This window comes from Carassius carassius, chromosome 8 (assembly GCF_963082965.1).
Source record: "Carassius carassius chromosome 8, fCarCar2.1, whole genome shotgun sequence".
Lineage (NCBI taxonomy): Eukaryota > Metazoa > Chordata > Actinopteri > Cypriniformes > Cyprinidae > Carassius > Carassius carassius.
This window is the reverse complement of record NC_081762.1, coordinates 2,900,453-2,928,315: the sequence shown is the minus strand read 5'-3', so window position 1 is coordinate 2,928,315 and position 27,863 is coordinate 2,900,453. Positions and strand designations below refer to the sequence as shown.

Sequence of the window (27,863 nt, the reverse complement as noted above, 5' to 3'; positions counted from 1 at the left end):
AATGTGTTGTTGTTGTTGTTTTAGCAATATTCTTAGTTATTTGTTGTACCGTGATGTAAAGAGCTCACGTTTTTAGCATTTGTTTCATTGCCACCATTCTTGAGGTTTGTGTGTCTAGCTTTGAAGCCAAGAGTACGTTCATTTCCTGGATATCTTAGACTTGTGAGTTATTTTACAAAACAAAAACAATGCTGTCTACATATTAAGACATTTATTAAGGTTTGAAATTTCTAAACAAACAAAAGAAATATATAATTTGGTGATTTTTTTAAACAGTCTTGATTTCTCTTATTAATCACCTCAAAGACTTTTGTTTAAATGTTGTTTCATTTGCTGTGACAAGAATCTTTCTATTAGCAAAATAAGACAATTTTCTAAATAATCAAAAACAAGTCTTAAGTCTTTTTTTTTTTTTTTTTTTTTGGAAATTGACAATGGCGTTACCTTCCTTGACTGCTGTGAATTAACTGCAAGCTTTTATCTCACAACTCTGACTTTTCTCGTAATTGCGAGAACATTTATGTCGTAATTATCGTAACTGCAAGGGGGGGGTCTTAATTGTGAGGTATGGACTCAGAAACACTAGGGAAAAAGCCAGAAAAGCCATGCACTCGTCATTGTTTAAATTCCACGCTGACGTAGACACGTTCAATACAACCCCTGTCAAGAGTTTTCCTCAACAATCTCTCATTCTCAAAAAGGGAAAAAGGGGGGAAGAGTGGAATTCCTGCTCCTCCTCTGTACAGTACCAGAACACTGCCTGAGTGACTCAGTTCACACAGAGGTGGGCGTTCATCAGCTCCACTTTCAAAATCACGGCAATGAACAGCAGTGAATGCAGTCTTTCACGTCGCCGAGCACCTTTCAGGGATGACGCGCGGACGGTGACCTTTCCGAGAGGATACGAGGAGAGCGCGCATGCCAAACGCGGCGCGTCACCTGCGCGTCCGATGCGTAAAAGCGCGCACACTGCGGTTCCGCCGCGCTTCTTCTGAATCTGGAAATTGGGATCAGGAGGTTATTGGGTGAAGCGAATCGCCCTCCTTTGTTCGCGCGGATGAGGGTCTGACGCGTTCCCGCGGGACTTTCAGTCGTGGTTCAAACGCTGGAGACACACACGCACACACACACACACACACACACACACACACACAGGCTATCTCTATGCTGCTATGACTCCCTGCATGCGTTTGTATTGTGATCTGGTTGCTCTTCGCATGCTGCTGCTGTTCTTCATCTCGGTGCTGCTCGTGTGTGTGAGGTCCGATTCGGGTGAGTTTGGCCGTCGATTGTAACCCGTCCACTGTGCGTTTCATCATGCTGTAGCCGGACGCATCTTGAGATCGCGAGCTCGTGGGAATGAATCGAAATGTCAGTCAGGGGTTTACACACGGGGCAAGTTGTCACGCGGCTCTCAGTTTCTTAAAAGCATTTAATAGCCTATAATACATTTTAAATACATATAGCTAGTATATGTGGCCCTGGACCAGGGACCAAGTCTTAAGTGTGTTAAGCTGAATGAATCATCATTCCATTGATGTATGTTTTTTTTATGATCAGACAATATTTGAATTAGATAAAGCTATTTGAAAATCCGCAATGTGAGTATGCAAAAAATCTAAATATTGAGAAGATAACCTTTAAAGTTGTCCAAATTAAGATTTTAGGAATTCATGTTACTAAACAAAAAATAAGTGTTGTTATATTTACGGTAGGAATAGAACATAATATCATAGAACACTTAATATCATAATAATTTTTTTGTATAACATTTTTTTTTGTATCATTTTGACCCATATTTTGTATTTTTGGCTATTGCTACAAATAAACCCCGGAAACTTAAGACTGCTTTTGTGCTCCAGGGTCACATATTGTTGATGCCATTATTTTTGTGTGATATAGTATTCAGTAGAATTCAAACAGGATTCGTATTATCTGTGTCAGTAACCCACAGGTTCCTATTGTGACAACTTACCCCATACTGTATAGAGGCACAAGAGGAGCTGGTTCATTAGCTGGTTTCCCAACTAAGACCAGACTGACCTGCTAAAGAAGGAGTCAAACCCCCTCTAAAGCCAGATTCCTAAACCAACTGGAACCAGACCAGCTAAAACCAGCCAAAAAAAAACCAGTACTTTATTTAAGTTTATTTATAAGTTTGTCTTAACCAAACCAATGGCATTAAATAGGCTATATGCATACATGTTCTGTTACATGTTAATATTCTAATTGAGGTTAATATTCAGTGCGGTGATTTGTTTTATTCGTTATTTGTGATGTTTCTGAGACTGTGTCTTTCCAAACAGAGCGCTGTTCTGTCCTGATAGGGTCTGTGTTGGACACAAAGGAGCGCTTAGGATCTGAACGCTCGCTCATTCATGTGTAAATGTCTCTGTCTCTGTGTTCAGCGGATAACCGATGCTTGTCATCCCTCATCTTCACATGTGAAGACTGTCTGAGACGCGGCCCTGAATGTGCATGGTGCTCTCAGGAGGTAATGTGTGTATGTGTGTGTGTGTGTCTGTGTGTGTGTGAGAGAGTGAGCTCAGCTGCTATTGTTGTATCTCGGCACACTGCTCGAGGTCTGAGTGTGTGAAGTGCTCTTGATTGGTGATAAAGCACCAGGGCCCTAATCCCCAGAATGCACCGGTGATCGTGGGAACCCATAAAACATCCTTTGTGCCCTATTTACCCCTAATACTAGTACTCTGAAAACACATATTAGTCACTGATGTGTACATGTAAGTGACAGGGTTGTACCTTTTTAGTGTAGTGAAGACAAGTTGCTAAATGTAAACATAAATATTGGACAGAAAATAATTTTTTTTTTGAAAAGTTGCATTGGCAACAAACGGAATTAAGTTTAAGTACTAAAATGATTCAAATAAAAATAGATTAGAGCTAATTAGAAGTGTAGCAAAAAAAAAAACTGGAAGCATATAACAAAATTACTAAAACTTAGAATATAGATATAAAAACTAATTCAAAATATTACAATAAATATTTCTTAATTATAAAAGTACATAACAAAATAATTAAACTTTTAAATATAGAAATATTTCAAAAATATTAATAAATAAAATAACAGTATTTAAAAAATACTAAAATGACACTGGTTTAACCAAAAATAAATATTTTAGTGATTATATTAAATATTTTCACTTTATAAATTAAAAGAATTAAAAGTCCTTCCAAAGATTAGTAAATTAAATACTGTAATGCTCGTTCATTAAAGTACAGTTGTGGATTAGTCAAGAAGTACTAGCATTATATAATTATGTATTAAATAAAATAAATGAAAGCGAAAAATATATATTTAACATAATCAATAAAACTTAAAATTAAAATGAAAACTGAAAAGATCAATTTTAAAGTTAAAAGCCAATTATAAATATTAACAAATACTATAATAATGATAATAATATTTTTTTTCACATTATTAATCAAAAGTTAGTCCTTCCAGAAAATAATAAATCAAATACCTAAACACTTGTCCATTAAAGTCCGGTCGTGGTTTGGTCAAGCATTAGTCAGTCAGTTTACAGAGTTTTAACTTTCTCCATCACTGACGTGTTTATTTTCTTGTGACGAACAATTGATTTAAATGTTCTCTTTGTATAAAAAGTCATGCAAATTCCCAGGATTGTGGTTAAGATCATTAAGTGTCTGCGGTGCTCGGGCACCAGTCAGACTAATCCCTGACCGACATCTCTGAGCTAAAGAGCTTTCAATAATGCCAACCTACACAACAGTCGCCTTGTTTCTTGAAGAAACAGGCATTAGCCGTGACCCTTGACCTGTCTGACGGCTTGTTTACACTGACAGAGGTTTCTGGACGGGGCTCATGTGAGTCAGCGATGCGGATCTGTGTCTGACCTGCGAGTCCGGGGCTGTGAAGAGGCTTTTATCCAGAACCCGAAAGTGAAAGTAAACGCCACTGTCGGCAGCTCACAGGTGTCACCGAGAGAGATCGACATCCACCTACGACCAGGTAACGTCTGACCATTACAGGCCAGGAGCACACTAGCAACCTATACCACCTTAGAGATAGTTCATGTAGCATTGTGATGATGTCACTTCCTGTGTCAGGCGGCGAGGCGTCGTTCTTGGTGGAGGTGCAGCAGCTGGAGCGCTATCCTGTGGATCTGTACTATCTAGTGGACGTCTCGGCCTCCATGCAGGATTATCTGGACCGGCTGAAGACGGCGGGTCTGGTTCTGTCTCATCTGATGAAGGAACACTCCAGCGATTTTAGAGTGGGCTTCGGCTCGTTCGTGGATAAACCGCTGTCTCCTTACATTGACGTCCATCCCTCCAAACTCCTGAACCCCTGCAGGTGAACACACCCGACCCAAAACTGCAGCACAACAAGCCAAAGAATAAATGATGACTTAATAGTAATAATTCAGATAAAACTATTCTCAAAATGAATTAAAATATTTTTTATATTTGTATATTTATATTTTGTAAATGTAATATTAGTATTTAACATGATTAAATAAGTTATTAAATAATAATGCATTGATAAAATTTATATTTTATGTAATTACATTTTTAATAATGAATAATAACAATTATATTTAAATAATTTAAAATACTAAAAATAGTCATTTCACCTCATAATAGTGTGTTTTAAATATGCAATTAAGTCAAATATTTATTTAAAGATTATCTAACCTTATGAGAAAATAAAAAAATAATAACAGTTGAACAATAATAATAATAATAATAGTAATAATAATAGCAGTTATTATTATTATTATTATTATTTAACTAATAAATATTAAGTTATCAAATAATAATGAATTAATCTATTTTTTATTTTTAAATAATAAAAAGAATAATAATTACTGTTATTAATAATAAAAAATAATCATTGTACTTAAATTAATAATTAGTCATTTAAAAATTATGATAATAATAATCATATTAATTATTATTATTTTTATTAATAATGATATATAATTAAATAAGTTATTTAATTATAATAGATTGATAAATTATTAATTTTATTACATTAATAGTTTACTTTTTTATTAACTTTAATATCGAATTATAATAATTCTATTTAAATAATTAAAGCGGAGTGATTTCAAATATGCAGAAAAAAAAAATTCTTAAAGGAACACTCCACTATTTTTGAAAATAGGCTAATTTTCCAACTCCCCTAGAGTTTAACTACTTGACTATTCTCTAGTTACATTGTGATGTGATGTTACAAAATCAAAGTTGCACAAACTAGCTATTTTCACTCAAAGATCCTTGATTATTACACCCGAATGAGAGTATAGCTTCATCTAGGCCATATCAGCCTAGAAAATGTGTCATTTTCCGTCGGCCTTAGTACATGATGTAACTACAGAAGAGTCCAGAATTAAATAGGAAAAATATCTAAACTCTTTGGTCATTTTTGAGGGAGATGCTAACGGTCTAATCAGATTCAATGATCTATGCTAAGCTAAGCTAAATGTGCTAGCGCCAGAACCGTAAAACTCAACTGTTTAACTCCAGGGTAGGGTTCCTTTAACAAATCATCCAAACAGTTACAGTATTTTACAGCTCTATTCTCTTCAGTTTTGACTCGTATGCATCTACTTTTTCTTTTGGAAAGGGATTTTGGGAGGAACATGCGAGCTGATACTTGAGTTCTTTTGTAAACAGTGTCACTGTGTACTTCATGTTTCTGAACTGAGATTGGCGCAGAATCACACAGCTCAGTTTTTTGGAGGAGAACAAGGTTGTTTTGTCCACATTGTCCAGATTGTATCTCTTGTGAAACCTCTTGTTGCCTTTTTATGAAGGACAACGGTTTTTGTTATTATTAGTTATTATTATTTCTTTGTTCCCTGGAAGCTCTTGACCTTAAAAACCATTCATTAAAGTGACACTGCAAACGAAAGATCCAAAATGTTTAAACAGTATATTTAATATTTATTTTCTTAATAAACTGGGCAAGATATGCATGCTTATGAGTATTTACATTATCGCAAATATTTCCCCTAAAACTCTTCAGAAAAATAAATAAAAGGACTAATTAAATTAAATTAATTTCAGTTTTAGTCATTTTAGTACTATAATAATTATACGAATGATGATGATGATGAAGTACTAAATGACTAAAACAACAATTGTATACATTTTTATTATTACATAATTATATTTACATAATGATTGTGATTTAATAATGATAACAATATTAAATTATAATTGCATAATTACATAATTATACAAAAACACATAATACAAAAAAAAATAATAATAATAATAGTGATAATATTCCTCAAGTATTTATTTATATTGTTATTTACTTATTTTTATTATTTCTATTTAAGTAATTTTAGTACTTTTAAATTTTGTTTGTGTTTTTGTCATTTTTTTATTCATTTTTGTCTTTAGTATTTTTTTATACAGCTTTTATTTATTTTATTTCATATATTTTAGTAGTTATTATTGTTATAAATTATTTGTTGCTTTAGTTTTTAGTTGTGCTTTTTTCATTTTGTATTTTCTTTCATATAATTTAATTTATTTTGATTTCAGTTTTACTTCTACTCATTTTAGTTATTATTATTATTATTAACAAAATTATAATTTGATGTTTAAATGGGGATTTCTTTGTGCTTTTTTGTTTAAATTTCTCTATTTAACATTTAGCTTTTTGCTTTATTTTTATTGCGGTTTTAGCTCGAGTCATTCTAGTACTTCAGCATACTTCATTTCAAGCGTTTTCCATCTAATTGTCATGTTTTATTTCAATGATCAAGGTTTTAGTTCACAGTAACCAGAACTGACTGAAGCTCTAGAGCAGACTGATGTGTTCAGAGACACAGATGAGACTCTGAAGTTGTCTATCTTCTGGGAAGCTGTGAGTTGTCTGTGTGTGTCTCAGTGGTTATGAGGTGAACTGCAGGCCGGCTCACGGCTTCATCCACGTCCTCCCCATCACACACAACATGACGGAGTTCACAAGGGTCATCCAGGAGCAGAGGATCTCTGGGAACATGGACACGCCGGAGGGAGGCTTCGACGCCATGCTGCAGGCCGCTGTCTGCCAGGTAAACACACTTGAGCCACACACCGCACACTGAGGAGGTTTGGGTGATTGCCAGGGTGTTGCTGTGTAGTTTCTGTGTGTTTTGTAGCATGTTGAGAATCGTGATCTCTGTTTGAGACAAAAAAAAAAATAAACTAAAACAAAACCGTGCTTCTCCATTTATCCAGAATAGTTGAGCTCTAGTTCTTCAAATCAAAGGAGTTCACTATTACATGTGATTATTTAAAATGTTTCATTGTTTATGTATTTATTTATTATTATTTATCTTTTTAATAATAATTACACTTTTTTGTTAGAGGTGATTGCTGGAACATTCCTTACTGGCTTGAGTCAAAAACGCTAGTATTCATTTTAGTAATATTATAGATTTATTTATTTTTAAATGAGCATTTATTCGTTGCATATACTTATCATTTCTTTTGTTGTGTATTTATTTATTTTTAGTATTTCTAGTAATTTATTATGTTTGTTTATTTGTTTTTTATTATGTATTTATTTATTATTATGTTTTTATTTTATTAATTCATCTATTTATTTATTTGTGTTTGTTTTGTAATGATATTTTCTTTCTTTTTTGTCATTAATGGTGATTGCTGGATCATATTCCAGTTTTATTTATTTTTATATTATTATTTATTTACTTATTTATTTTAGTATTATGACTTTATTTACTTTTTGGTATTTACTTATTCATTTTATTATAATTTTTTCTTTTAGTATTATAACCTTTAATTTTATTTTTCTATATATATATTTTTTTGTATTTTCTTGTAATTTTATGATGGATTTATTTATTTTTATTATATATTTTTATATTTGCTAGTGGTGATTGCAAGGTTGTCTTCATTTAATTCATTTTTGGTTCATTTATATATTTAATAGTGCTGTCAAGCAATTAATCACTATTAATCGCATGCAAAATAAACGTTTGTTTACATAAAATATGCGTGTGTTATGTGTATATTTATTATGTATATATAAATAAACACACAAAGTATATATTTTGACATAACATATCTTTCTGAAATATTCATGCATGTGTGTGTATCTACTGTATTTATACATAATAAATATGCACAGAACACATGCATATATTATGTTAAAAAAAATTATTAATCGTGATTAATCATTTGACAGCACTAAAATTATTGTTAATGGAGATTGCTAGTTGTGCTTATTATTTATTTATTTATTTTTTATTTTTTTTATTCTATATTCTTTTTATTGTTAATAGTGGTTGGTTGGATTTTTTTTTTACTGGCTTAAATCTCCCTCAAATATTTCATGAATGATATAATAATAATAATATGATTATGGTAGTATTATGGCTAATATTAATTAATTAATAGCTTCATAATTGTGTTTTTTATTGTATTTATTTATGCATGCATGCATGCATGTTTTTTTTTTTCAACCAAGCAAAATTATAAACCAGCAAAGTCAGATCTGAAGAATGATTAATGTCTGAGGCCCAAAAACACAGGGTGATTTACATGACACTCCCAAACCTGGGAGGATGTCCATCTCGTCTCGTCTCAGCTCAGAGCAGCTCTGAAGCATCAACAAAGCCTCTTTATGGGATCCGGCCGCTGGGATGTTTCCCGGGAATGATAAGCGAATGCTTTCTGAGCCGTGGGCTTGAAAGGTTTTGTGACCTTGACTGAGTTTCAGTCTTCGTAATGTGCCCTGGCGAGTCGGAGAGAGAAACGAAGCGTTCGCTCTCAGGTGAACTAGCGTTTGTCGTCATGCATGACTTACACAGATGCCTCGCTGCTGTAGCTTTAACAGATACTTCCTGTTGGCATCTTGTCAGGGTTTTCAGTGAAACATTACTCATTACTCCTGGCAGCTGAAAACACTCGACTCGTACGGTTTGTGTTTAATTAGTAACACAGGCTCAGGTCAGAAGAGTCCACTTACAGTCTCTTATGAGGGAAATTATGACATTTTATTTTTTGGATTAATTATTATTGTAACAACTGTTAGTGTTGTAAGTATTAATTAATTCATTCATTTATTTATTTATGTTTTATTATCTGTCAAGCAAAGGTCAGTTAAGCACTTTCTCCTTGTATTAGTAACTCTTATAGTTTGTTTATTTATTTATTTGATAGTATTTGTTTACATTCTTTTTATTTATTTTATTTTTATTTAATTCTACTAACAAATATATATATTCTATCTTGTTTAGTTACTTCATGTATTTATTTTTTTTATTTTTTGCATGTTATATTTTTGTGTTTTTTAATTATTATTTTTTTTATTCTTTCTTTGTTTCATTCCCAGTTTGTGTTTGTTTTTTCTTTTTATGTTCCTTTAAATTTTTTGCTTTTATTACAATTATTTCTTGATTTCTTTATTGTTTTTATTTTTGCATGCTTTATCATCTCTGTCGAGGAAAATGGTAATCCAGCGCTCTTTTTCTCAAAGCATGATTTAGGGGATGATCAATCAATCTGAACGCTGGAGCGGTGCAGTCTGTCTTGTATTAGTAACACATGTCAGATGAATGCTGTAGGACTCCTCTCTGACTGCTGAGTAAACTTTATGCTAAACACACTCTCCTGCAGGTTAGTAACGCTTGATTCATCTTTGCAGAAAGACGTCGGATGGCGTGCCGAAGCGAAGCACCTGCTGCTGGTTATGACAGACCAGCCGTCTCATCTGGCTCTGGACAGTAAACTGGCTGGGATCGTGGTTCCTCACGACGGCCGCTGCCATCTAGAGGATAACATCTACTCCCAATCCACCACTATGGTACCATTAACCAAACCATTCATTTTTAGTCTTTTTGTTTCTTAAACTTATTGAGACCGAAGTCTTGAAGTTAATTCAGCAGCTGCATTGTTTTCATTGTAATTTACCACAGTATGCACATGATTCTACAAGGTACTTCAGAGAATAGCATGATATTACTACAGCAGCATGTCCGGAAAACATGTTTTGTTTGTTGTTGTTGATATATACTATGATAATGAATAATCATTAAAAACATGCTAGTACCATGCAAAAGATCATATCTTATTATTTTGCACATGTTTGTACAAACGTGTTGTTGTTGTTGTTATTTAGGAGCACCCAACAATCGCTCAGCTGGCCGAGAAGCTTCTGGAGAACAGCGTTTACTCCATCTTTGCAGTGGACCAGGTGCAATATCGGTGGTATGAGGTAATGAGTTTGGGTGTATCTGACAGAAATCTGTCTGTTTTGCAACTGTGATTTCAAGAACGCTGGCAGTGATTTATGGGAACACACACAGCGACTTGTTCAATCAGTGATTATAGCACTGGTTTAACAAATATGTGCATGAAAGATGCTCGAGTTAACTAAATGCTCTGGATTAAATGCAACTTCTGTGGTTACAAGTAAAAATGCAAATAAATGTGCACATACCAAAATATTCAAAAAATGCTAAACTCCACCCAAAAGAATTACCAGAAGTTCATAAATAAATGGTTCCACCTCGCAATGATTATGAATGATGACTTGACAGCTCAGATTGACTTGATTTTACTCATATATTCATGTTTAAAAAAAATAAAAAATACAGTAGCTTCACATTTCTGCTGTTAAAGCCACGTGCATCTGCTTATTTTATTTCAACTTATTTTTTAGTATAATAATATCGTTTAACGCCTGAATTTATGTAAAAAATAAAATTAAATAAAAAAATACATTACCCATGATGCTGTGCAGAAAATTCTACCAATCAGAGGTCGGCGACAAAATTATGTAATTGTGTCAGTCTCGATAAGTTCTAAAAATTCTTATTAAAAAATATCTATTTTGCTATAAATATAAAATATATTGCTCAAAACCAAATGAATTTTTGTTTTTCTCTCATTTAAATAGAGATATTTTATACAATAAAAGTTCATGGTGACCAGTAGCTGACAAAAAAAAATGATTAATTAATTAAATAAATACTTTTAATCAGCAAGGATGCATTAACTTGATCAAAAGCGACAGTAAAGACATTCATAATGTTACAGAAGATTTCTATTTCAAATAAATGCTGCTCTTTTAAACCTTCTATTCATCTGTGAATCCTGAAAAATAAAATGTATCACAGTTTCCACAAAAATATGAGGCAAACACAACTGTTTTCAACATTGATAATAATCAGAAATGTTTCTTGAGCAGCAAATCAGTATATTAGAATGATAGTTGTCGAGACCAAAAAAGTAATATACAAATATAAGTAATATACAAATATATATATATATATTTTTTTTTTTTTTTTTGACAATGTAACTTCATGGTGACCAGTGGCTGTAACATAAAAGTATTATTTAAAAAAAAAATTTTTTTTGATTTTATTTGATTTTATTAGATTTTATTTATTTATTTATTAATTTAATTTAATTTAATTTAATTTAATTTAATTTAATTTAATTTAATTTAATTTAATTTAATTTAATTTAATTTAATTTAATTTAATTCTATTTTATTTTATTTTATTTTATTTTATTTTATTTTATTTTTATGATGCTGTACGAGAAAATTCCACCAATCAGAGCTCGGCAAGGAACGCTGCTAACGATGTAACTGAGTCTCAAAATGCTAAAAAGTATTTACTTACAACGTTAAATGAATAGTTTTATTTTTCAAAATCATGTCTAATTCAGTTATGCCGTTTGCAATGCTTAATGGGATTGTAGTTCTTTCCCTCATTAAAGCCGTCTTGTCCTTTTATTCTATTTTCAAATGCTTTTTTGCTTCATGACGTTCAAAGTTCATAATGCTATGATTCCCCTCAGAGCTGGTTGGTTCAGTTCATGACTCATAACGCTTTAACAAAGTATTTTTTTAAATGCATCTGTTGAAAAATTAATAGAAAAATACTTCCAGAATCAACGGCACTGAATAAGTGGGTGCGCACAGATGCACTCAATTACTGTAAGCACATTTGTTTTGACCAACAGAGGCATGACTCAGTATTCGTTTTCTGTCGAGTTGTATTTTAAACATGCTTCATCTTTTCCTCTGAACAGGATCTGCTGGACCTGATTCCTGGAAGTTACGTGGGCCCACTCTTTCCCAAAGCATCTAATCTAAAAGACTTAGTAGTGCATGCCTACAAGGTAAACAGCTCGACTTTCTCTTTTGCTCCGCTCTCTCTCTCTCTCTCTCTCTATCTCTGTCCACTCAAGGACAATTTGATTAGAAGTGCAAGAGGTCCCAAACATTTCAGAGCACTCGCTTTCGGTTTAACGGGAAAAGCATCAGCTGTAATGCCAGAATCTATTCCAACATGTGTTTAACAAGAGGAATAATCTTGTAGCAAGCACAACAATGCACTCTCCTTCCCAAAATCCTGTGATCCCAGCGAACAGAAGCCTGCATTATAAAGGGCCTCTTCCGGAGACAATGGGCTCTTTCTGAGCTGTTCTCCGCTCTTCTCTTGCAGAGACTGCTGTCGGATGTGGAGGTGCAGATCGGGCTGGAGGACGGCCAGGCTCAGCGCTTCCAGGTGAACGTCTCGGCTCTCTGTCCCGACGGATCCACTATCTCTGGAAACACAAAGTGCTCCGGCGTTCGCCCCACACAAACAGTACGTCTGTTTTCAGCACGGTGCACAGAGGTGCTGGCTTTGATATGAAAAGTGCTCAAATTATAAGACTTAGCTCGGCCAAAAATAATGTTTGCTCACCTGCATGTTGCTCAAAACCGTATGATTTTAATTTTCTCTCATTTTAAAAGGAAATGTTTTCATGCAATGAAAGTTCATGGTGGCTTTCAAGACCAAAAAAGTAACGGAAATATTTTATTTATTATTTTATTATTATACAATGTACATGGTGACCAGTGGCTGTAACATAAAAGTAAATATTTTATTTTATTTTTTTATTGCATTTAGTTTCATTTAATTTTAAACAATATAAGTTTATGGTGACCAGTGGCTGTAACATAAAATAGTGAATATTTAATTTAATTTAATTTAATTTAATTTAATTTAATTTAATTTAATTTAATTTAATTTAATTTAATTTAATTTAATTTAATTTAATTTAATTTAATTTAATTTAATTTAATTTAATTTAATTTAATTTATTATTATTATTTTTTTTTTTTTATAAAACTCCAGGGTGAAGAACAGCTATCAAAGCTAAAAAAGAAAAAAAGTACAAGCACTACTATATTTATTTAATTTAATGTTATTTTCTTTTAATAAACAAATACTTTTATACAGCAAGGGTGCATTAAATCGATCAAAAGCGACAGTAAAGACATTTATAATGTTACAAAAATATTTCTATTTAAAATATATGCTGTTATTTTGGTCTTTCTATTCATCTGTGAATCTGACAAATAAAATGTATCACAGTTTTAAAAAAAATAGTGACCTGCACAACTTTTTTCAACACAGATAATAATCAGAAATGTTTCTTGAGCAGTGAATCATCATATCAGAATGATTTCTGAAGATCATGTGACACTGAAGACTGGAGGAATGAGGCTGAAAATACAGCTGCGCATCACAGAAATAAATTACATTTTGCTATATGTTCACATAAAAAACTGCTATTTTAAATCATAATAATTTTCCTATTTTTATGTACTTTTTTGGAGCTTGACAGCCTATTTACATTTGTTGCATGGAGAAAAACAGCCTTCTTTATGCATCTCCATTTGTGTTTCAAAGGAAAACATCATGTTGTTTTTAGAGGATGATGATATAATTGATAGTATTAATAGTATTTTTGTTTGAACTGTCATTTTAAGGTTATTCATGCGTGGAGATTTTTAGTTTAAAGTAAAGGTTTACAGTATCTTCGGTTTATTTTGTCCCATGAGAAAATAGTACAAGCTAAGTAATTACTGTGTGCTGCACTGTTTATAATGCCACACATTTATAAACTGTTTTATATGATCATGTGACCTGTGTTGAAATCTCCAGCACATTAGGAACATAGCAGAGAGGCCACAAACCCAAATGTAATGCTGTTGCACCACAGATAGATTTTGAAATTTTCTGAAGAAAACACTCTTACATCTCGGTGGTGGGTTTTGCACGGAAAAACACAAATCACATTTTCTTTAAGAAACATTGAAAAATCTTGGTTTACATACAGTACTATTTAAAAGTTTGGGCTTTTATTAAAGAAATTAACACTTTTAATAAGCAAGCATTCATTCAAAACTTTTTTTAAATCCTTCTTTTGTGTTTACAGAAGAAAATAATACAGATCGGTGTTATTGTTAACTGAAACTTATGCTAAAACTATTAAAATGAATTTTGTCAAACGAATTAAAGGTGTAATAAAATACAAATAATGAAATAAAATCACGAATCATTAGAGTCAGTTTGGGGATCGCGAATCATTTGAATCAGTTCGGGAGTTCGGAGCGGGTTCGCGAATCATTTGAGTCACTTTGGGGATCGCAAATCATTTGAATCAGTTCGGGAGTTCGGAGCTGGTTCGCGAATCATTTGAGTCATTTTGGAAGTTTGGCGCAGGTTCATTAATAGGCATTTTTAACTCATTTTTAATTCATTAATGTTTTAATGATGTTCCTTTTAACAGTATCAAGTATATTCAAAAACTAAACAAATCGTGCCTAAAAAGTGCACGCATCTAGGCTAATGTAAAGTTACATGATGAAGTCATACTAGTGCGCGTGTGCATTTTGAGTGCGTTCTTTCACTGCATTATTCGGTGTATTCAAATGTGAATGATCACAAAATTCAAGATATGGGGGTTAGAAAATGTATATATTTATATCATTTTATGTAGTTAATCAATATCACACAAAGAGTCAGCATGATTAAAATGTGAAATTAAAGGGATAGTTCACCCAAAAATTAAATGTCATGTCGTTCCGAACCCGTAAGACCTCCATTCATCTTCAGAACACAGTTTAAGATATTTTAGATTTAGTCCGAGACCTCTCAGTCCCTCCATTGAAGCTGTGTGTACGGTCTACTGTCCATGTCCAGAAAGGTAAGAAAAACATCTTTAAAGTAGTCCATGTGACATCAGAGGGTCAGTTAGAATATTTTGAAGCATCGAAAATACATTTTGGTCCAAAAATAGCAAAAACTATGACTTTATTCAGCATTGTCTTCTCTTCTGTGTCTGTTGTGTGAGAGAGTTCAAAACAAAGCAGTTTGTCATATCCAGTTCGCGAACGAATCATTCGATATAACCGGATCTTTTTGAACCAGTTCACCAAATCGAACTGAATCGTTTTAAACAGTTTGCATCTCTAATACGCATTAATCCACAAATGACTTAAGCTGTTAACTTTTTTAATGTGGCTAAAACTCCCTCTGAGTTCAAACAAACCAATATCCCGGAGTAATTCATTTACTCAAACAGTACACTGACTGAACTGCTGTGAAGAGAGAACTGAAGATGAACACCGAGCCGAGCCAGATAATGAACAATAGACTGACTCGATCTCAAGTCAAGATCCGGTTGCATCGGTTGTCGGATCACCAGTAGTGATGGGAAGTTCGGTTATTTTCCATGAATCGGTTCTTTCGGACAGTTCGATTCATTAAACCGGTTGAAGAAAACGGTACACCGGTTCTTTTGCGCTCGACGTAATGCCGTCATTGGCGATGATTGCTCATAACACTAGCACAGAATCAGTTCAGAATCAATCACCAAAAGAATCAGTTCAGTTCAGATGCTCTGTGTGTCGTTCTGCTTCACGCTGAATCACACATGCGCAGTTTCATCAGCTCCTCGGTTCTCGAATCGGACGCGTCTGACAGAAGCGATTCTTGACTCGTGAAGGAGTCAGTCTATTGTTCGTTATCTGGCTCGGCTCGGTGTTCATCTTCAGTTTTCTCTTCACAGCAGTTCAGTCAGTGTACTGTTTGAGTAAATGAATTACTCCGGGATATTGGTTTGTTTGAACTCAGAGGAAATGCATCACAAAGTGCTTGAGAAAGCTGTAAACTAATTCCACATTGCACAAGCTGCAAACAACCTTACGCCTGTTTCACACATATTCCGTCTGCAGTGTGTATTTTTTTACGCACCCATGTTAACGGATTACAGTTGCGTTCAAGGAGCGTTGCGTCTGCAGCAGTGCAGCGATAGCTTTCTAGCACTGGCGAGTGTCTTATCATTACGGTTGGATACACACATAATATGTGGACTTTAATCTTGAAGAAAAGAAATACAGGGTAGAACAGGCTTCTTTAATATCTCATAAGCGCACATAAGGTTACACATTTCACTCTTGACATAACTTGATTAATAGTCAAACAAGAAATCATGTAATAATATAATTAATATCAGTATGAAGGATATGGCAACTCGGCATCCACTCCTTCAGTAATAAATGAGGTCAGGTGTAGTTGTGATGCATGCTAATAATGCAGGCTGTTGGTCAACTTAAGCAGGTGCATATACTTAACATCTCTGGTACTGTCTGACATTTCTAGTAATACACACATTATTTTGTACAAAATACTTCCCATATACATTCATCTACTTAGTTAATCCCACAATATCTGTACTTGCACTAGTCTTTCTTCACATAAAAAGTAATGACTTTTCCATTGAATCATTCTGTGTGTCCTTCTACCTGGAAAAGTGTCCTCCATCCATATATACTTTCATCAACATACCTTTGTAAATACCTCTCTTGCTACTACAGCTACTTCTCACTTACCCTCTAAAACAAAACATTTATCCAACAGCCTTAAGACTAAATTTGCATATTCATTAACCAGATTTAACAAATCATTAAAGAAAACCGCATACACAATAACCAATTCATTTTTATTTATTTTTTATGATGCTGCGTGGCTACAATTTTGCTGGCGGCAATCTTACCAACAGCACTTGACTTCTGCGTGATGAAACTGCAAAGTACATTCCAGAATTTCCATATACTGGTCCAATCCAATCAGGGTCATGAAAACTAAATTTAAGATCTTCCGGGGTTGTTCCTGATGCATCCCAGATCAATCAATACTTTCCCTTTGCATATATCCCTATATCTTTATAGGTGCACATGTGAATTATCACTATTTATTTATTTTTAAACACTAATTTTGGATACTCTGTTTCCTAACCACTGACCTGGCCTATTTCTAAGCTCGGGGCGCCCCCGTCTGTAATGGTGGGTGAGCGAGTTATGACTAGAACCTCCGTCTAGCGTCTTACATTCTTCTCGGGATTTCCCATACCCCTACTTTGGCTTACCCGGCCGTAAATGCACTGCCCTTTACGGCCTCTCGTGCTTTTCGGCTCTCTGTGCTTGACCCAGCACTGCCTATTTACGGCCCTACGTGTCCCTTGTCCCTCGGTGCTTGACCCAGCACTGCCCTTTACGGGTTCACATGCCTGTTAAGAATGAGTTTTTGTCCCTCCCTGGACTGTGCACACCTAGAAAAAATTCACGTCTCTCTCTAAGACCTATAGGTGTGCACTTGTACCCCCTGTAACTGTACACATCTTTAAATATATCTTATCCTAAGACCTACCGATGTGCACTTGTACCCCTTTTACTCACAAGGTTACTTCATTTACAGGTGTACCGTGACACCAATTTACCTACTCCACCCCGGAGCTGGCGTCTACCCCCTCACGTCTAAGTGAGTCTATCGTTCCTCCTTCTCTCGACCCCCTCCACTTACAGACAGTCCCTAACCAATAATATTAAATATAAAATCTTTCCTACCTTGGTTTGATGATTGATCAGGGATGTCACCAAAGAACGATTGCCCGCATCCTCCACCAATAACTGTAGGGGAATTTACAGTTAAAACCCAAGCACCAGATATGTCGCAATGAAGAACAGGAGTCAGCGATGAGTTCAATTAATAATAATAATTTTACTTGAAGAAAATAGTTTGCAATTTCATCAGCAGAAGTCAGCTTCAGTACTCTCGACGGAGTTCGTAGGCCGCCTCATACAACTCAAAATCAACCACAGTTATACCCTGACAGAGGATACTCATTGCGTCAATACATAAGTCAACAAAATTCTGATTGGTTCCAAAACCTAGATAAACTCTCCAAAGACGTATATCTGATACGCCGGACACTGGCAGTTGATCGTTTGTGCTGGGACTGTCTGAGCTTCTCCCTGTACAGACAGATACTAACACACATACACAGAGAACTTATCTAAAACTCAAGGCTTTCTAGCACTGGCGAGTGTCTTATCATTACGGTTGGATACACACATAATATGTGGACATTAATCTTGAGGAAAAGAAATACAGGGTAGAACAGGATTCTTTAATATCTCATAAGCGCACATAAGGTTACACATTTCACTCTTGCCATAACTTGATTAATAGTCAAACAAGAAATCATGTAATAATATAATTAATATCAGTATGAAGGATATGGCAACTCGGCATCCACTCGTCTACAAGGTACAGAAACCAAATAATTAAATGTAAAATAGCACTGGATAGTCTTCGATGTAAAAATGAAATATACAATCAAACCTACATTTATTTAGACACCTTCAACATTTCTCACAGTATTACAGTTTTGCTATATATATCAAAAATTATATCTGGTGTCTGAATAATTTTTGGTTTGACTGTTAAAACTATAAAGTAATTCAGTCAAGAGCGGTAAGTGATTTTCTTTTTCATTTTCTTGGATTAACATTACAGCAGCCAGTAGCTAAATTAGGCGCGGTCACTTTAAGAGACGATGAACGCATCCAATATAATACACATCTCATTCTTTTCCTCAACTGTTTACTTTCACTTAGGAAATAACTGACAGTTTTTTCGAGCATAATTTCCAAAAAAACGTCAAAAAAAAAAGGTGGATATTTTGACATATTTTGTATGTATTTGTCGGCACAAGAGCAAAAAGAAGCAAATTCGATGTTCAAGTGTTTTGAGACGCCTTTCTTCGCATGAGCCCTGAACACCAGAACAACGCGAGAACTAAATTGGGCTCTTTCACATCTTTTTGTTTGTTCAAACTGTGATTTGTATTTGTTCGTTCAGGTGCATGAGGGACTTCGAGGAGAACTTCGCAGAAGAGAGCTCGGTTCAGTGTCGCTGTCCGTGATACGCGGCTCTCTCTCTCGTGCGCACCGAACACAGCGCTCGAGTAACCAGCTCTGTTCAGCTTTTCTGCGTCTTGTGTTTGGATGCTTTAATGTTTAAATCGACAAGCGGTAAGGCTTAAAAACACATGAAAAAGTTAAGCTTTCGTGACGATGCGCAGCAGTGGCCCGTCAACTGTCCTGAGCATCTTTTTAGGCTGGCCTCAGACAGTCGGTTATATAAAATATCAAGGTGAAAGTCATCATAGCTTGCTTAGTATAGACCCAGCTCCCAACCCAACTTTGAGAATAGATTAACGGATGTAATTCACATAAAAAAGTCACCCATGAATACTGAAAAAAAGCACACCCAAAGTGCATATGATAACCAAGTATTATGATAACTGATTATACATTTTGAGCACTGGGACAGACAGTTATATATATATATATATATATATTTTTTTTTGGCTTCTGGAGAGTTTAAACAGGTATTGCTCAACAAAATTCATCATGTGAGTGATGTGCTTGAGGTATTCCACACTATGAAATAAGTAGCAAAGAGGCACTCCATTGCCTCCATCACATCCATTTCTGCGCTCACAATGTTGACACCCTCCATATTGATGCTGGCTCTTTTTGCATGGAGGGGGTTGTCATAATGTTCACCTTGGAGATTGAAAATATTGTAAATGTTTCTTTTTTGAGACCCCAGGAGCCCAGAACAATAAAACCCACTGAAGAGGTGGGAGTTCAAAGGAGGAATCTTTATATTACCAAACTGCAGGGAGAGGAAGAGTAGATATAAGTCATGATCTGCAAGATTAAGCACAATCTGATGTGATCCGACCACCTCAGAGAAAACCAGTGTTGAGCTGCTGCAAGAGCTTTTGAAGCACAGCAGCTGTGGTCAAAGAGTTCTCGTGTGTTCTGATTGGTGGATGATGATGATGAGTGGATAAAGACTAGAGCAATCAAATAGTGAGAGAGTGATCTGCTCAGCTGGTTATGTTCGTGGATGTTTCGACGTGGAAAGCAGTTCGGAATGGAAATATTGATATTTTATTTTTCAACAACATAATTTTTGTACCTTAATTACAGTAAATGTTATGAAATTAGAGTCAATAGTAGCGCTGGCTGTGTCATTTGATTTGGATGGGAACTTCAGATTGTGAATCATTTGAGTCAGTTCGGGAGTTCAGAGCGTGATTCATTTGAGTCCGTTTGGGAGTTCAAAGCAGGTTTGCAAATCATTTGAGTCATTTTGGGAGTTCGGAGTATGGAGCGTGAATCATTTGAACCAGTTTGGGAGTTCCGAGTGGGATCGCGAATCATCTGAGCCATTTCGGATCATTTGAGTCAGTTTTGGGATCGCAAATCATTTGAATCAGTTCGGGAATTCGGAGTGGCTTCGCGGATCATTTGAATCAGTTCGAGAGTTCGGAGCCGGTGCGCGAATCATTTGAGTCAGTTTGGGAGTTCAAAGTGGGTTCGCGAATCATTTGAGTCAGTTTGGGGATCGCGAATCATTTGAATCAGTTCGGAAATTCGTAGCGGTTTCGCGATCAGACGCGATCAGACGATGGATCAGACGCGTCCTCGCACGGGTCTAGAGACGCGATGCCCCGCGTTTGGTGTGTATGCCCCATAATACTAATCTTGTTGATCGTTATAATAGCATACGTTTTCTGTAAAGATACAAATCAAAACAACTCACATGTTGAGCAATACACAAGCGAAATCGGCATCTCTTTCTAGTTGAAGTTTGTCGCGAAGCTACTTCCGCATTTGTCCACAACACTGTCGTCATGTGGTTTCTATGTCCGATACAGTAGGTGGCGGTATGCACCTGATAAGTCATGGTTGCAATCTGCCATAAAACTAAGAAGAAGAATAACTAACGTCAGTGACAGGTGACTGCACTGCCCCGTGTCACTGTTTAAAATGGGAATTTTCTCATGATTTACAAGTAGTTGAAAACATTAGAGATATTGTTAGTAATCAGCTAACACTAGCCTAGTGGTTTTTGAATATTTTACTGCAAATATCTTACAAATTGCCCCATTATTTGTAAGAGTGTAGGTCAGAATGAGATCTGAACTGTGGTCAGTGGGGTTTGCTCTGTGTTTGTCTCGTCTCAAGGTTTTCTTCAAGGTGACTGTAGGAATGATCGGGTGTCCGGAGGACGGCGGCGATCAGGACGTTGTGATGTCCGTCAGGCCCGTGGGGTTTAACGAGTCGGTGAGCGTCCGGATCCGTCAGAGCTGTGTCTGCGGCTGTGCTCAGACGGGCCTCTGTCGTGATGACCCCTCGTCCTCGGACTGTCCCGCGGACACCAGCTCCTGTAGAGCGCACCGGGGGGCAGCCGTCTGCAGCGGACGAGGGCTCTGTAAGTGTGGGACGTGTGTGTGTGACTCCAGCAGACTGGGATACATCTACGGCAAGTTCTGTGAGATGGACGACTTCTCCTGTCCGTATGTGAAGGGCCGGGTGTGTGGAGGTGAGCGGTTTAAAGGGTTAGTTCACCCAAAAATGAATATTCGGTCATTACATTACAAACTTGTAAGAACTCTGTTCATCTTCAGAACACAAATCTTTTTGATGAAATCCGAGAGCTTTCTGACTCTACGTAGACAGCCTTACATTATCAAGGCTCAGAAACGTATCCATTATCCATACATTGCATACGTATATACGTCATATAAATAGTTTCCTTTTCGACGTTTCAGGACACGGCCGGTGTGTTTCGGGTGAATGTGTGTGTCTCTCTGACTGGACGGGCGAGTCCTGCGACTGTCCCGTCTCCACCGAGAGCTGCGTGTCGGACGACGGCTTGATTTGCAGCAGCTGGGGAAAGTGTGTGTGCGGCAAGTGTGTGTGTGACGACGCTCGGCGATCTGGAGCCTTCTGTGAGAAATGCCCCATCTGCTACAGCTCCTGTCAATCACACTGGTAACCGCTCGCACGGATTGGCTAATACAGCTGTCAATCACACAATTAAACACGCACTGAAGCTGCAAGAGAGTTTGCATACCTTTCTAAAGGGGCTTCACACTAGACTTTGCCCTCTATTCACTTTCACTCATGCGCATGTGAATGCAGGAATGCAAGAGAAAATGTTTTGTCTTCAGCTGCATACCAGAGTTAAACTCGGATCTGCGAATTTAGAAAGAAAAACACGTTTGACCAATAGAGGATGTAATCGTCCTAAAAATGGAGTAGATCAGAGATATTGGTTACACAATTAATGGTTACACTTTATTTAAAATTGTCCTTGTTACAGAGTAATTATTCATATATATAGGTAATAATTAACTACATTTGTAGGGTTACTTGCGATGCATATTTCATTGTTATTACACTGTATTCAATTAATAATAAAGAAATAAATAATTATAATTAATTATATCAATCATAATTACATTTGTTAAAGTTTTATTTTATTTTAAATTAATTTAATAATAATTTTTATATTTATTAAAAACAGACAGGGAATATGACATCATATCCTGTTGCCCATATTTTTGTATAAAATAATTTTTCATGCTGAATTTTGTTGGACTGGCACTTTAGGTTTTGTTCTTAATGGAAAACAAGTGTACTGCATACTGCACAGTACATGCTGTATGCTATTTTTAATGTGAAATAGTGTGCAGTGTTCAGCAGCAATGTTGCTCAAAAAACTAATCATTTTGCATGTGTAATTCCAGTTTCAAAATGATTTTGCATTTGGTGTACTTGAAGAATGCTAGTGTACTACAGTATGCACAGCATTTAATGTATACTACTTTTAAGAGTTGCAAGTAAAATAGTTTGCAGTATTCAACAATGAAGTAGTATGCTACACAACCTTATCACCTCGCATGTGTTATTTCAATTCTGAAATATTTTTGCATACTTAAAGTTTAGCATGATCACCCATTTAGAAAATCTTCTGAATAGAATACCAGCGTACTGCATACTGCACAGTAATACTGTATTAAAATCCAAGTATTCTTTATAATGCATGTTAAATGTCTCCACTGTTTGTACTGAAATGAAATAATGAGCCATTGATAATGTTCCCAGCTCGTTCATCCGACTGGAAATTGAAGGTCATATCGATCACACTGCATTGTGGGATGCTGTATTCAATGCATTGTGCTCTGGCTTTATGCCAAACATTGGCAAATGTCATAGAAATAGAATAAGCCGTTCTGAACATTGCCTAAATTCACAACATAATCTAAAGTGTCGGTCACGTGAAAATTGTTAGGGATGCATGATCGCTCACTTAGCACATGCATCATATGGATTAAGACTACATCATGAATAAAAAATGTAAATTATAATACACTATATTATTATAATATATTATAATAAAAAAATAATACACAATATTATAATAAAATTATAATACACTATAAACTATATATATATATATATATATATATATATATATATATATATATATATATATGCATAAACAAATAATTATGCATGTATGTCTGTATAGTTCTTATTAATTTTTAGCGCATCTTATTACATCTGGCTAGACTAAATTAAAATAAGAAATTTTGCTTCGGCAACTAGCTGAAATAAACATTTATTTATTTATTTATTTATTTATTTATTTCATTTTAGTCATCGTTTATTTTAATTCAAGGTAAAAATAAATGTTTTATTGGTTTAACTTTTTAGTTTTAGCAAATTACCCTGATTTATATAATTAATTATAATTCTTAATTTATTATTTATTAATTTAAGGTTATTCAAAAAATGCAAACAATATGTTAGAAATGTTAGAAAACTTTAAATATGAAATAATAATTTTATAAATGTATATGATCTACTCCACTTTTCTGCAACAACTTGCAGCTTGGCTAAGTGTTCAATCTGTGTTATTTGCATCCTAAAAGTGTTCTGTCCTAATAATGGTAATCCTCAGGAGCTGTGTGAGGTGTCACCTGTCTAAGGGCCTGGGATCAGACGCTCTGCAGCTCTGTAATCACAGCTGCGTTCCAGCGGTGCAGTATGTGGACGACGTCTCAGGTACTACAGCACAAACACAGAGAGAAACACAGGAGACTGCAGTGCGTCTGAATGAACTGTGCTGTTGTTCAGATCTGCTGCGGGGGAAACACTGCCTGTATCCCAGCAGTGAGAAGTGTCAGCACCGATTCCTCGTGGACTTGGCTTCGGATCGGCCTCAGCTGCACATCAGTCGACATCCTGGTGAGGAAATGAATCCTTCTCTGCATCTGCTCCTCCTCCGCTTTTCCCTTCTCTGTTCCACAGCGCTGACAAATTAGAAATCATGTTTCACTCGCAGTGAATGAAGCCTATTTTTATTTTCAGCACATTTTCCCAGCAAATTCTCATTGCTGTAATGTGTCGAGTCCTGATGTTTAAGTTAGGAGTTGATTTTCTCATTTGATCCTTATTCCCGTAATACATTTTTTTTTTTTTTGGTATTTACATTTTATTTAAATTCAATCAAATGCAGTTCAACAATGACTGCTATCCCATGACGTATACATACTTTACAGTTTTATGTTAATATATAAATATTTTACAGTCAGTCAACATTACATAATGTTAAAAGTGAATTTTTGCATTACAGTAGTGCAATTTATTTATTTTAATTTTTTTGGGGAATTTTTGAATTTTTTGCCTAATTGTAGTTAATTGATTATTTCATTGTTTTTAAGGTTTATTTTTATTTTATTTTATTTACATTTATTTTATTTTCATTTATATTTTATTTATTTTATTTTGTAGTAAATCAAAGTGAATTGTAGGCTATTTTGTAAATTAATGTAAATTATGAAAAATTTTTGTTTATTTGGTATTTTATATTGTATTTCTTTATATTTTTATGTTTTACTTATTTATTTTGTATTTTGATTTATTTATATTTAATTTATTAATGTATTGATTTATTTTATTTTATGATGAATAAAAGCTATTTACTTATTTTTCATTATTTATTTGTTTATGGTTTGTTTATTTAATTAGTATATTATCATTTATTAATTATTAAATTAGTTATTAGTTTTTTTGTGAATTTTCAAAAGTCAAAAGTAAATTTATTTTTATTTATTATTTTATATAACTATTTATTAATTTACCTTTATTTATTTAATCATTCATTTATTTAATTTGTGGTGAATTGTAAGCGGTTTTCCTTTGTTTATTTATTTATTTTTTTAAATTTGTATTAATTTTGTATTTTATGTATTAATTTTTATTTACATTTTTGTAGTGGCAACATTCAGGAGATTTACTCTTCTTCATGCTGATTTCTTGCCAAAAGGCGTCCTCATTGATGTCTAGAAAGAACTTCTGATATATTAAGCAGATGCATTTTTAATGCATTTAAAAAATGCATTTCTTTCAAAATCTTCACTGTGCTGGTCCAGTTGTGTCAGGCAGATACAGAGGTTCAGGGAAAGGGTTTCTTTAGGACAAAAGCATCCAATAATTAATTCTTAAGCTAAACAGCGGCCAGATGTTTCTGTTGTGTGCTGTTACGACATCAGCAGCAGCTGAACTACACACATCCAGTCCTCCTGTTCTCAGTGGCTCTGATCCAATCAGAGGACACAGAGCAGACATTTAGCAGGTTTCCATGGTGATCTGGAAGCAGCACACACACACACACACACACAGTGCTGTTTCAGTGCAGCACTGAGGGGGCGTGGGGTGTGTCCCAAACGCCATTCAGAAGAGTGGCTTTATAAGAGAGAATGTGCAGGAGACCAAAACAACACTATTGAGATCTCCACAGTATCTCTGTTGCTTTGATGCGACAGTAATGTGATGAAACGGAGAGTCTACTGCTTTATTAAGCCTCGTTCAAACCGGAGATGATCATTATAACTTCAGGTGCTGCTTGTGTGGCGGTCAAAAATAACCCATATTTACTTAAATGTACAATATTTTAGCTTAACTATGTTAGCCACTTTTTGAGCATAGTAAATTACATTTCTGACTTAAATCTTGAATGCACTGATTTAAGTTTGGTCTCTTTTTAAAGAAGGCACTTGGCTACTATTTTCAAGGTTTATATGAACTATATATTCTCCAAATCATGTTTTACTCTGAAACGGCATGAAAGTCAAACCCAATTTGAGGTTGAGGTTCAGTTTTCAGTAAGATTTTGTTTGGGTGCAGTACCAAATGCTTCCACTAGATTAAATTGGCTTCCTATTCATTTCCGATACGCTCATTTTTGTCACTAAAACTACAAGTATGACTGTTGTTGTTTTTTTTCAGGACCATTTAACCTTTTAGAAGCGTCCATGTATATACGTCCACGTCCAACTATAAACAATAACAATACAGAGGAATATCGTTATCGTTGGAATCTTTTCAGAGTGTTTCTTTTTCTTTTCGGCTGAAAGAGAATTAAAAACACTGAGAGCCAATAAGAATCCATCCTGCTTTAATGAGCTTTAATAGTATGGATTGTTTTGATGTGACAATTATATTTTTGTTAATATTTTAAATTAGATCATATTTTTACATTTCTCTTTTCATTTAAATTTTATTAATGTTTTAGGCATTTTGTCTGTATAGATATAAATATTTAGTTAGTATTTCGTTTTTGTCTTTTCTTATCATTTTCAATATTATTTTTTTATATTTCTATTTATCTGTAATTTAACTTTTTCAGTTTTAGTTTTATTTAATAATTTATTACTGTAAGTGAAACCTTTCTAATCTAAGATTTTATTCTATTTTATTTAGCTTTAATTGTTTTATTCATTTTAGTACTTCAGTATTGCCAGCAAAATATTTATAATTTTCAGTGAAGTTATATAAGTTCAAGATCTAACATTGCTATTCTAGTCTAGTCTATTCGGCTTTATAAATTGCTATTCTATTCTTTTCCATTCTATTCTATTTCCTTTTAATTTAGTTTTATAAATCTTTATACTTTAGCATGGCCAGCAATATTTATAATTTTTTGTGAAGTTCTGTAAGTTCAATATCTAACATTGCAATTCTATTCTATTCTATTTTAGTGTAGTCTAGTCTAGTCTATTCAGCTTTATTAATTGCTATTCTTATCCTATCCTTTTCTATTCAGCTTTAATTGAGTTTTGTTAATTTTAGTGCTTTAGTATTGCCAGCAAAATATTTATAATTTTCAGTGAAGTTGTATTTGAAGTTTGAGTTCATCTAACATTGCTATTCTGTTCTATTCTATTCTAGTCTAGTCTATTCAGCTTTATAAATTACTATTCTATTCTATTTCATTTTTATTTAGTTTTATAATTTTTTATACTTTGGTATTGCCAGCAATATTTATAATTTTTAATGAAGTTGTATAAGTTTAAGTTGATCTTACATTGCTATTCTATTCTATTCTATTCTATTCTATTCTATTCTGCTTTAACTTAGTTTTATTAATTTTAGTACTTCAGTACTCCCAACAAAATATGTATCATTTTCAGTGAGGTTTATCTAACATTCTATTCTATTCTGTTCTATTCTGTCCTATTCTATTATATTCAGCTTTAATTTAGTTTTGTTAATTTTAGTAGTTTAGTATTGCCAGTAAAATATTTATAATTTTCATTTAAGTTTTATAAGTTAAAGTTTATAACATTGCTATTCTACTCTATTCTAATCTATTCTATTCTGTCCTATCCTATTCTTTTCTATTCAACTTTAATATAGTTTTGTTATATTTTATTATATATTATTATATATTATTATATTATATTTTATTGCTTTAGTATTGCCAGCAAAATATTTATAATTTTCAGTGAAGTTGTATTTGAAGTTCGAGTTTATCTAACAATGCTATTCTATTCTATTCCATTCAGCTTTAATT

The 27,863-nt window shown here is 34.2% G+C and overlaps 1 protein-coding gene across 1 annotated transcript in view; it reads left to right on the top strand.

Annotated features, from left to right (window-relative positions):
- The first annotated feature begins 1,130 nt into the window (after positions 1–1,130).
- LOC132144978 (integrin beta-8-like) overlaps positions 1,131–27,863 on the top strand; it is a 29,801-nt gene continuing 3,068 nt past the window's right edge. The window contains exons 1-13 of the mRNA XM_059555611.1: positions 1,131–1,272; positions 2,409–2,494; positions 3,826–3,991; positions 4,090–4,336; positions 6,890–7,055; positions 9,653–9,811; positions 10,127–10,222; positions 12,049–12,138; positions 12,465–12,608; positions 21,182–21,539; positions 21,769–21,991; positions 23,967–24,070; positions 24,143–24,253. Of these exons, the coding sequence (XP_059411594.1) occupies positions 1,173–1,272; positions 2,409–2,494; positions 3,826–3,991; positions 4,090–4,336; positions 6,890–7,055; positions 9,653–9,811; positions 10,127–10,222; positions 12,049–12,138; positions 12,465–12,608; positions 21,182–21,539; positions 21,769–21,991; positions 23,967–24,070; positions 24,143–24,253 (2,050 nt within the window). The 5' untranslated portion in view covers positions 1,131–1,172. The remainder of the gene's footprint in view (positions 1,273–2,408; positions 2,495–3,825; positions 3,992–4,089; positions 4,337–6,889; positions 7,056–9,652; positions 9,812–10,126; positions 10,223–12,048; positions 12,139–12,464; positions 12,609–21,181; positions 21,540–21,768; positions 21,992–23,966; positions 24,071–24,142; positions 24,254–27,863) is intronic.